Here is an 11,714-nt window from a genome sequence, read left to right on the forward strand (position 1 = left end):
TTTTTTACCCATATACCCCCTATAACCCCATCACTCTTTCTCATTACACCCCTACTGTATCTCCTACACTCAAATAACTCCCATTTTTTTCCTCCTTCATCCAAATAACACCCAATTCTTCCTTCTACACCAAAATGACACCCATTTCTTCTTCCTACACCCATAGTAGCACACCTATTTCTTCCTTCACCGACTAACATACCCATTTCTTCTTCCTTCAGCCTTAGTAGCACACCTATTTCTTCCTTCACCCACTAACACACCCATTTCTTCTCTTCCCCGTCAGTATGAGCTCCAAACGTTTACTGAAAAGCGGGAAACTTCTTGGGCTTTCACGCCTTATGGAGGAGGAGACGTTGACGGTCCTTCCAACGGCCCCGCGCCCCTGCCCTGGGACGTGGTGGCTCACCCTGCACACATGTTCCACGACGAGGTCAAGGTCATGCAGGTAAGGACAGGGCAAAGTGCGTGTGACCTGATGTGATGCTATGAGGTACTGACGTGTGCGTGTATGTGGCTGAGATTGTCGTGTGTGTGTGTGTGTGTGTGTGTGTGTGTGTGTGTGTGTGTGTGTGTGTGTGTGTGTGTGTGTGTGTGTGTGTGTGTGTTCGGGTAGCGCAGTGATAACATGATGTCTTAAGAGACGAAACGTTATGTTAAATGTTATGTGTGTGTGTGTGTGTGTGTGTGTGTGTGTGTGTGTGTGTGTGTGTGTGTGTGTGTGTGTGTGTGTGTGTGTGTGTGTGTGTGTGTGTGTGTGTGTGTACAATACTCATACAGGTGTGAAAAGATGAAATATAACAAGTGTACAATCTTATGAAAGAAACACATCGTATTTTAAACATTAAAACATACGATAAACAAACAGAACCACCAAAATGGAACTAACAAACAACACAAAGCACACAAACACACAACACAACACTGAGTCAAGAGGAAATTAACTCATACACGTAACAAAACAGAGGAACACAATCACCTTTATGGGCGAGAAGGAAAACATTGCAAACATTAATATGATGCTTCTCGTTTCCTTCCCCTTCTCGTCTCCCCCTTCAGGTCCCCCACACTGCCTCAGTCAAGGAGTGCCACCGCTGTAAAGGCACCGGTTCCCTGCAGTGTTCGGAGTGTCACGGCAAGGGCTGGGTGAGTGCCACGTGTTGCAGTCAGTGCCAGTAGTGTACGGAGAGATAGGAATGTTAAGTCAGTAAATGGTGATGTTAATGTTTAATGTTGAAATGAAATGGTGATGTAAGAAATGGTGAATTAATTTCTCTCTCTCTCTCTCTCTCTCTCTCTCTCTCTCTCTCTCTCTCTCTCTCTCTCTCTCTCTCTCTCTCTCTCTCTCTCTCTCTCTCTCTCTCTCTCCCTGTTGTTCGTCTTCATCTTTTATCTCTTTTTCTTCATTTTCTCCTTCATTCAATACTTACTCTGTTCTTCTTTATCGGTGTTGTTACGTAAAGAGCAGAGAGTGAAAGTAATAACCAAACCATGAGTAAAGAAGAGAACAAAAACCATCACCCACATATTCTAGCCACAAGTACAATCAGTTCAGTACCAGTCACTCTTACGACATCTTGACTTCCTCTCCTACAGACACGCTGCCTTTCCTGCCACGGCGACGGTTGGTACACTGACTCCTCTGGGTACAAGGAACGCTGCTTCTACTGCCAGTCCTCAACTCACGGCCACGGGCGCCAGGACTGCCTCAAGTGCAACGCCAAGGGCCGCGTCGCCTGCCCCCCCTGTGATAGCTACGGCCAGATTCGTTGCTTCATCCGACTCACTATCACTTGGTGCGTGTCCGTGTGTGTGTGTGTGTGTGTGTGTGTTGGGTCAGACTACGAGAACATAACGTGGCAGTAAGGAAGGAAGGAAGAATAGAGGGACAGATTTGGGTACAATATGTAAATTTAAATACGTCTACATTGTTTTGTTATTCAATGGCCGGTGTGAACCAGAGAGAGAGAGAGAGAGAGAGAGAGAGAGAGAGAGAGAGAGAGAGAGAGAGAGAGAGAGTAAGAACACCACAATAATGAAACACACCACCTTCCCCTCGTACTCCTGCAGGAAGGTGAACACTTCTGAGCACATCGTGAGGAAGGGGGCGCTGCCTGAGGCCCGCGTGAAGGAGGTGTCGGGGCAGGTGGCCTTTGAGGAGGAGGGCGCCCGCATCCTGCCGCTCACACAGTTCCCGGACAACACTATTAACCTTGCCTCGGCCCAGCTCGTCAACAACCATAAAAACGCCTTCCTGGATGAGCGGATCTATGCCCAGGTGACCGTCTACCACAGTGCAGCAGGGGCCAGGTCAAAAAACACGGGATGTCGCCAGAGATTAGTGGCAGACGAGGGTTCACTGTGGCGGTGTTTGGTCTTTGGGTCGGACCTCTGCAGCAGTGTAGTGAGGCTTTAATCCACGGGTCCTGCTTCTCTGGTTCTGTTGCTTTAGACTTTGTGGGCTGCTTTATTTATTGGTTCTAGTGGTTCTTTATTCTCTAGAGCGCCCGTATATCTGATTGATCTATATTTAAATATTTCATCACCTCGGTTTTTTTTTTCTTTTCTATTTTTACTTGTCTTAATTTGCGTTAAATTTAAAGAAACTTAAGAGAATAAGAATATCTAAAATGACTCCATCACACATTCAAATTTTGCCGTATTTTGTAAGATACGTTCTCATTAGATTTCATTAGAGTTCAGAGTTAATGACTAATTCACCCCACGATGCTTAACAAAATAGTTGTTTTTCCTACAAAATGTTACTGGGACACGGGGGGAATGTCCAGCCAATTAGCCTGGAATGGGAGGTCCAATCTCACAGGGACTGGAAAAAAAATGTATGGAAGAAAATTTTACTTAGTGCTCTTTAATTCTCTGGGAAAGTAGTGGAGGGTATTGGCGATGGAAAGTTTTGTTCAGTGTCCCTTGCTTATCATGGAAAACGAGTACAAGTTAAACCCACGAGGTAAAGTTATCCTAAGCGTGGTTGGCTGGGCAGAAGCAGGGACTATAACAGTAAACGTACACCCTCACAGCTCACCCTCACAGCTCACCCTCCACTAACGCGTCTCCACTCCCACAGAGGCACCAGGTCCGCATCGTGCCCGTGGCGGAGGTGGAATACGGCTTCAAGGGCGGGCCGGGCAAGTTTTGGGTGTATGGCTACGAGAACATGGTGTACTGCCCCGACTACCCGCACACCTGCTGCTGGGGCTGCTGCTGCGTCATGTAGGTCGCCAACACCCCCTGCAGCACCTCCTCCTCCTCCTCCTCCTTCTCAAAAACGTGGATCTCCTTCTTTGAGTGTCTTCGGATGCTTCCTCGAGGTCCTCCTTCTGCGACTCTCCACATTCCTCGCTACTCCTCGACGGTTTTCACTCCTCCTGAAGGCTCTGAAGGTGCTCCTGTAGTGGCCGCGTCAGGACGGCACTGGGAGGCTTTGCGGGGAATTGGATTGAACGGTGGTGAGGTGCGAGCCGGCGCGGGGTCTTAGCCAGGTAAAGAAACAGGTAAAGGGAACAGGTAATCTAGAGGTAACTTGCACCTGTGAGCCGCCGCTGCGCTAAAGGTGGTGAAACTCAGGTAGATTTTTTTAATATGTAAAACTACCCTTCCCAGACTCCCGACGGGGCCTGGGATACGTTGAGTTTGCTTCCACGCCCCGAAGAGGATCGTGCTAATCATGCTAATAACTGCCAGAACTAAGGACCTTCTTCTCTTCCAAGGCCGCGGTGGACTAGGATCTTTTCAAATGGGTTAGCGTGAGCGAGTCAATAGCGGGACTAGATACGCGTGTTACTGCGCCAAAATACCTGCTGTTACGTTGATGATTCACTGTAAGCTTCGTTAAATTGTGATTGAGGTTTTAAATGAATTGCCTCTCCAGCCTCTACCACCATCATCATCACCAGCATCATCAGCATCACTACCAAGACCACCAACCATTCCAGACACCACCACTACCTTCACCACCACCACCACCACCACCATCCTCGCCATCATTAATTAACACCATCAGCATCACCATTCTAAACATCACCATCATTCACTCGCCATTAGTGCTGAATCATCATTATCATTACCATTCTCAGTATATCATCATATCACCATTATTTTCGTCACTATGCCATCATCACTATCATTATCTTCATTATTATCATTTTAATGCTAAGAAGAGAGGAGGAGGAGGAGGAGGAGGAGGAGGAGGAGGAGGAGGAGGAGGAGGAGGAGGAGGAGGAGGAGGAAAATGAGATGATAAAACAGACAAGGAAGAAATGTAGTGATGATGGTGGTGATGGTGGTGGTGTTGGCCTAAACAGCGGTGAATTCATATAAAAAAAAAAGGAGTAAAAAAAAACATATATAAACTTAAATCACATATGCCAACAAATATACATCAAGATCTACTACGAAATACAACGGAAAAGGAATGTTGTAGCATACGCATACATCACGTGCAACGGAAAGGCGATTAAGAGACAAAGCGAAACAAAATATAACGAACAAAATACGAATACTAACGAAAAAAAAAAAAAGTACAATGGAATGAAAAACGAAAAGAAAAATGCATGTAGGTACTTTTCATAATTCATGTCTGTACTGCACCAAAAACTATCGTAAAATCTAATCTCACAAGAAGAAACTGTAACCTAAAAAAAAAAAAAAAAAATCACCTTCGTGCAGGCATTGCGTGAGTGTTTGGGAAGGCCAGGCACCTCACGCCATCCGCTCCTCACCTGTTTCTCGGCCCACACCTGACATTGTATTTAAATCATGTACCATTTGATATTTTGTACCGCTGATACCTCTTACGGGACAACACACTACTCTCGCCAGAAGCAGTACCAGCCTCGGCGCATTCCTTCTTTGCAAGGTTTCAGAAACACATAACTAGGTAAACCTTAATTAATATACGCTCGAGGCAGGTACGCATGCGCAGGTTAATTCCTTCTCTCCCCCTCCGTGGACTTTTATCTTCCCCCTAAAAGTTAAAAAGAAAAAAAAATATTGCGTCGAATATCGCCAGCGCACGTTTAATGGTGTTTGTCAAAGGTATTAATGGTCTTTAAGTTCCGTTTATGTTTGCGTAAGTTGTCACTGCGCGGGCGGTGTTCGACAAGAGTAGTAAAGGAGAAAGCAGCGATACGCCTTAGAGAACTCCCAGGCATCTGAGTCCCGCTTAGGAATACAAGGTGATGCTGAACGGAGGTGAGATGAGATGATGCTCCAGTGAGAATACGTAATAATACACGCAATATAAGGCAAAGAAGGTGAGGGTTAGCAGCGGAGAGGCAGCGTCAGAGGCGATATAAGAAAATGAAAGGAAGAATGGGGAAAACGAAAGCTAAGAGGTGAGGTTTTGGTTGTAGAAAACGAGAAATGAGGATGACGAAGACGGTACAGTAGAAAACGAGAGGTAAGATGCGAGAAAAACGGAGATTGAGAAAATATATGTTAGAGAAATTATTCAATTCGAAAGCACGTAAAGATACAGTGACGTTTACTGGAGAAGCGGCACTCTTAGGACGAAAAATGTGACGGAAGGCGAAAAGTCAAGGGAAGTTTACGCGAATTCACAGGTCAAGCAATCGTGTTTACCTGTACATCACCTGGATACCGGGACGCTCCCTTCTCCTAGCGGCAATTCGGGCCAGCGCCAAAACCGGGACTCTCTTTAGCACGGCGTCACAGAAAACTGGTCGCGTAACACGTTTTCTCTGCCACCACGTCCACGTTCACACACAGAATCTGGTCAGTTCGTTACGCCAAAGAATAACTCCCTTAGTCTTTATACTGTACATATCCATCGTTCTGTGTGACTCGTTTCTGTTTCCCGTGGACCACAGTTTGGGATCACATTCTGACAGCAATGCCGTAATGATAATAATGATAATTCCACCATGACTGCAATCAAAAGACAAAAAGTAAATAAATAAATATATACATTAGCTTTAAACGAAATACCAAAGTTATAACCGTAACTCCATTTTCTTTAAGTGAGACTCCCATTTTCTTTTGTATAAGTGAAGGAAAATTAAACACCTACTACTCTAAACAGATGCTTCAATGTTGAGGGTAGCGCTGATGATGTGTAGCCAGCCACGTGTAGTTACCTAACTAACTGTCACATCCTCTCACATTGTTTTACCTTAGGAACTAAAGACAAGTTTGGTGTTGTGTTGTAATCCTGTATTTGTAGCACAGGCGACGCTCACCACGCTCACCAGCCCAGCCGCTCACCAGGACGTGAACCACTCGCTAGCCACTCATCTCCTCAGCCAATCACACGTGCCTGCCGCCTACCGCGCTGTGATTGGCTGAGAAGAGGAGCAAGGCGGGTGGTTCCCAAGGGAGCGCCAGGCAGAGGGTTTCGAACGAGTGTCGCCGAGCAGCGCTAAACACATTTTTCATGCAGGTCTGATCCGGATCCGGTCTGATCCGGTCCGTCACTCTCCACAAGTTGTAGAATTTGTTATTTGCCGGAAATCCCAACATTGACACACGAGACAATGAAAGACAGGTAAACAACGTCTGCCATGTCTACGTCACAAAAAAAAAAAATAAATAAATAAAAGATAAAAAAAATCGTTAGAATTTCCCATGAAGTTTCGAAGCTTCAGACAGTTTTTTCGTCGAGAATGAATCGCGCTTAGAGTCAATGATGGAATTTCCTACGGTCCAACTCAAACGAAACAAAAGGTATATATATATATATTTCATTTGAGCATCGAGCCATCCCCCCTCCCTCCCCAGGCCAGGCGTAGGCACCTCCACTGACTACTGTGCTCCCATCATCATCAGCTTCTAGGGTCACACTGCAGAACAGAGGCCTTCCCATCTACACGAGTCTTCTCCTGTAAATCTCTTGTCATCACTTGAGATAGCTCCTTATCCTGCCTTTTCTTTTTTTTTTTTTTCTCTCTCTCTCTCTCTTTTCTCGTTTTTCTTTTTCATATTTCCTGTGTTGCTATTTCACTGAAGTAAAAGTCTTCTTAACTCAGCTGCTCGTCTATTCCAGCTTACCCTTATATTTTTTCTCTCTCCTCCTTCATCTATTTTTTGCCTGTTTTATCATAAGTTACAGGCCACCCCAGCCAAAGTAACCATCTCTCTGTCCTTCTGCTTCGCTATTCCAGGCCACCCCAGCGTAACTTTTTTTTTTTTATCTCTGTTTCGTTTTCTGTCTGTCTACCTTTTATACCAGACCAACCTAGCAAAACTTATCCGTCTAGCTCTGTCTCCCTGCCTGTCATTCAAACAAAACTTCTTATATCAGTTCCCGTTTAGCTGTGTCTGCCTTTATGTCCTCTCTCTACCATACATTCTACCATTCCTGTGTTACAAGTCTGTTGCTACCTAATGTACAGTCGCAGCCAGAAGTCTTATAACCTGACGTTCTCACTTCCTTCGTGTTTAGCATCTTCCTTCAGTCTTACGCCCTTTGATCTCCTTGGAACCTTTCACTTCTGAGGTTTTGTAAGGCGACAGGCAGCGCATTGGACTTACGGTTCAGACAAAACGGTTAAACTAGTGGAGAAGAATACGGCACGTAAACAAACTTTTGGCCGTGACTGTACAATCTCCTAAACCTTTCCTCTCCAGCGCCTTCCCTATCAAAGACTACCAACTAACCACTGAAATTTATAAGTTAAGGAGACTGCAGAAAGACAGATGACCAATACATGCAGCTCCTTATCACTTATCACTTCCCCGTGTCAAACCTAAAGGACTCTTATTTCGTATTTTTGTAAAGGATCAAGGGCCTGCCTGGGAACAACCATACATACATACATACATACGCACATAGATACATACATACATGCTCCATTTTCATTTATATATACATTTGTAAATCGTGTACATATTAAATATGTAATACTGCGCAGGTCACCGACGTCTCTAAATTTGGCGAGAAAAGTAAAAAAAAGTAAAATAGTAATAATAATAATAATAATAATAATAATAATAATAATAATAATAATAATAATAATAATAATGCTAATACTAATACTAATACTACCAGTAATAATAAACAAGTTGAGTCATGTTTTGTAGTGTTGCCACCACGAGATCTCATCATTGTACATACTCATGACGCCTCTGCCTCTATAAATATACGTGCATAATTATGTGTACAAAAAGGTTAATTTCAACCCCACACACACACACACACACACACGACTCTGTACATCACAACTTGGGATACACACACACACACACACACACACACACACACACGGCTCTGTACAACACAACTTACACACACACACACACACACACACACACACACACGTACATGCAGTTTTGATATAGATGCTTCAAGGCTTCAGTACCTTTTTCATCTTGCTTCATTTACTCTTTTTTTTTCCACCCCCCATCACACTTGCTTCAAAACACGGTGTCCAAAGATAGTTCTCAGCCTCCCTCCCCTTCCACCTATGATTTTTCTTCCTTTCTTTTTACATACTAAATGTATCTGCAAGTGGTACAAAGGCGCTGTTTGTGTAGGAATTTAGGTGTTGTACTGTTGGCTTGAGTGTCAGGTAGAAGAGATGAAGAAGAAAAATAACATTACTGAGTTACCTATGTTGTTATTTTTGTCTTTTGGTATAAATTTTATGCTGGAATAGAGTTTTGTTGTCGGTTGCTAAAGATGTGAGTTTATTATTGTTGCTGGATACGGATTATTACTATTACTACTACTGTTGTATTAATAAAAGATGTTTATTTCCACTGGTTCACACGAGACTGCTCAGAGACCATGATTCAAATAGACAGAATACTATTTGTACTAGAACCACTTCATCTGTATATTTAAAGAACAATACCTTTATGCAATACCTCCTGCAAACCACGTTAGGTCATCACTGAAGAGCCTCCCCCTTCCCTCCCCATTCCCTTCCCTTCCTTCCCTGTCCTTCCCCTCCCCTCTCCACCTCCCACTGCAGGATATTTTAGAATGACCCGCGTCTCACTCTGACAGACATTATATATTGCTTTGATATATACGCCACTACTGTCGAAACTTGTCAATTCAGTTATTGAGACTCAGTTTCGGTTATGGTGAGAAATAATGCCTCGGTAGTGGTGTATATAACAACGTGGATATTCATTGCCAGAAATATGAAGTAGAAATTAAATACATTCGTTCGTTGAAGTGAGATGGGCGTGATTCTGAAACTTTATCCATTCAGGGGCGTGACAGAGTCCAAGGGAAGTAAGGGGGAAGGGGAGCAGAGGTACGGGGAAGTACTCTCACCCCTCCCCTCCTCCCACCGCCCGTACCTCTCCCCGTCACTCTCCAGCATCACATCACCTGTTCATTAAACACCTGTGGATCATTTCTAGTCATTTCTAGTCACGTCACACACTCGTACATTCGAAGCATTAAATGAATACGTATGTTATTAAAGAGTAAAGTGTTTATATACTATACGATTAGTTATATATGTGTAAATTTTAGACCGAAATTTATGTTAACGCATAAGACTTTTAAAGATTTTTATATTTAAGCTCAGAGATTATTTATTTAGATGATATGGAAATAATTGGATTTATGAATTATATATATAAAAAAAAGATTACACACATATGACGGATAAAATTGATGTCAAAGTATATTTTCACCATAATATAGCTACCTGCATCAGACATACCTGACTAATTAAGAGGTGATGAGCACACCTGAGTCTGGACTACTGAGTACAGGAGGTCTGGATTACACACACACACACACACACACACACACACACACACACGCACACACACACACACACACACACAGTCGAAAACAACTTTCAGAAGCAAATAATTACCTTAAAAAAACAGATGAGTTTTAACACCAACGACCAAAATAATAATAATAATAATAATAATAATAATAATAATAATAATAATAATAATAATAATAATGAAGGCTCAGGTGTGGTCCAGGCCAAAAGTAGCATAACTCAACACATTTCATAATTTTCACGCGGCGGGTGTGTACGAACAAACTTATTAAATCAAGCGACGCCACAAACTTTGATAATAACTCGTCTTACGTGAAAGTTATCATACGAAACAAAAACAACGATAAATGACAACGCGTTCAAGAGACAACACGACCTTTGTTATTTAGGTCACCTTGAGTTATGTGTATTTGACTTATAAACTAATCTCAAAGGAGAATAGCGCTAAAAACACTCTAGAGAATTCATGAAAGTAATAATTCAAAGTTTTCAGTACAACACGTAGTTTTTTTTTTTATTAATGTTTATATATGTTTAATTACTTATCAATTATCAAGTGTAGAAGAAAGATTAGTAAGATCTATCAAAATTAAATATAAAAAGACATTTATCGCCATCGCGTGAAATAAAATTTGCCTGGCTAGAGTCGAACTTGAAAGAATGAAAAGGAAAGAAAAGTCTCTTCTAATTTGCCTGCATCGGCCGAGATGAAGCTTGTCTGTACACACCCCCACACCCCCATCCCCCCCACAGCTCCCATAAGCCCCTGACGAAGCAGTAGAAGTCTTAGTTTGTCAGTTCCTACGCCACAAGGACGCTGCGGCCACTAAAACTCTCTCTCTCTCTCTCTCTCTCTCTCTCTCTCTCTCTCTCTGGGTCGCGGCGTCCATCGCTGCTCTCTCGACTTCGTTTCTGCAGAGTCATTTTTTCATTGTTTCCCATTACCAGTGAGTTTCCACCACCACTGTCTGTCAGTCAGTCACAGTTATCATCTAAACTATCCATGACGAAATCAATAAATGTTGACCATGACACACGTGTTTCAATGACAGTTTGCCTAACCTTCCTCTGTGGCAGTCCACTATACATCTTACTTTACGATATATCCAAATAATCCAGTTACTCAAAATTTCAGATCACTTTGGCGATTAGGTTTATTTCTGGATTAGTGACAGCCTCGTCTAGGCCAACAGGTCGGTCGCTGCTTTTCTCAATATAGCTACAGACCGGATAACAGACAGCAATACTACATTAACCTCGTCTGCTCCGCCATGGGAGTGATATGCCCTACTGTCTCGCCTCATAGGAGGGACCTCACTGGAAATTAGTTCAGAAAACTTTAGTGGGCTATCCTTGTGAGTATTTTATATATATGATATAAGCAGGATCACCTCTTACTAAATAAACTTAATAAATCAGAGGTAAGTAAATCCTTCACTAATCTTGCACTTCTCTTTCATCCTCAGCGGGCGAAATTCCTTAATGCAGAGTTCCTGCCATTAGAGCGCATTCCCCATTGTCACTGTTTGCTAACGGGAGTGTGGCCTTTCTGTCAGACTAAAGGGAATTAGTTTCATTTCCATCTTAAGGCGAAGTTTCTGTAGTTTTCACCCTCCTGTTTTCTTGGTCACTATTTTCCTTCAGTCTCAATGTTCTGGGGGTCTAACGGCCGAAACGAATCATGTAGTTATACCATTACTGTAACCCAGTCTCTAAACATGAACAAAGCAATGAACATAATAAAAAGAATGTCAACATGTGGTTCAGTACTTACTAGTGATGAAATTCCCAGTCGTCCACAGGTACACCCAGGAGGCTGCGAGTACCAAAACAGGTGAGTCCGGTAAACGGTAATAACACTTCACTAATTAACACACTTCCTTATCACTGGAAATGGAGAAAGTAAATGACTTTGTAGTAAAGTTAGTCACTGTTAAGCATTCATTACACTTACATTAACTGGCACTCTAAAGTCAACCG

The 11,714-nt window shown here is 42.9% G+C and overlaps 2 protein-coding genes across 3 annotated transcripts in view; one reads left to right on the forward strand and one right to left on the reverse strand.

Annotated features, from left to right (window-relative positions):
* The window catches only part of LOC135091707 (protein SSUH2 homolog), a 74,514-nt gene extending 63,748 nt beyond the window's left edge, over positions 1 to 10,766 (forward strand). For both annotated transcript variants that reach the window (XM_063989606.1, XM_063989607.1), the window contains exons 4-8: positions 287 to 448; positions 1,060 to 1,146; positions 1,597 to 1,796; positions 2,071 to 2,278; positions 3,086 to 10,766. In XM_063989606.1, the coding sequence (XP_063845676.1) occupies positions 287 to 448; positions 1,060 to 1,146; positions 1,597 to 1,796; positions 2,071 to 2,278; positions 3,086 to 3,235 (807 nt within the window). In that variant the 3' untranslated portion in view covers positions 3,236 to 10,766. The remainder of the gene's footprint in view (positions 1 to 286; positions 449 to 1,059; positions 1,147 to 1,596; positions 1,797 to 2,070; positions 2,279 to 3,085) is intronic.
* Positions 1 to 11,595, reverse strand: part of LOC135091709 (DNA polymerase delta subunit 2-like) — a 293,047-nt gene extending 281,452 nt beyond the window's left edge. Inside the window, exon 1 of the mRNA XM_063989611.1 lies at positions 11,509 to 11,595. The gene's annotated coding sequence lies outside the window, so the exon portion shown is untranslated. The remainder of the gene's footprint in view (positions 1 to 11,508) is intronic.
* Positions 11,596 to 11,714: the final 119 nt, after the last annotated feature.

Source organism: Scylla paramamosain, chromosome 38 (assembly GCF_035594125.1).
Source record: "Scylla paramamosain isolate STU-SP2022 chromosome 38, ASM3559412v1, whole genome shotgun sequence".
Classification (NCBI taxonomy): Eukaryota; Metazoa; Arthropoda; class Malacostraca; order Decapoda; family Portunidae; genus Scylla; species Scylla paramamosain.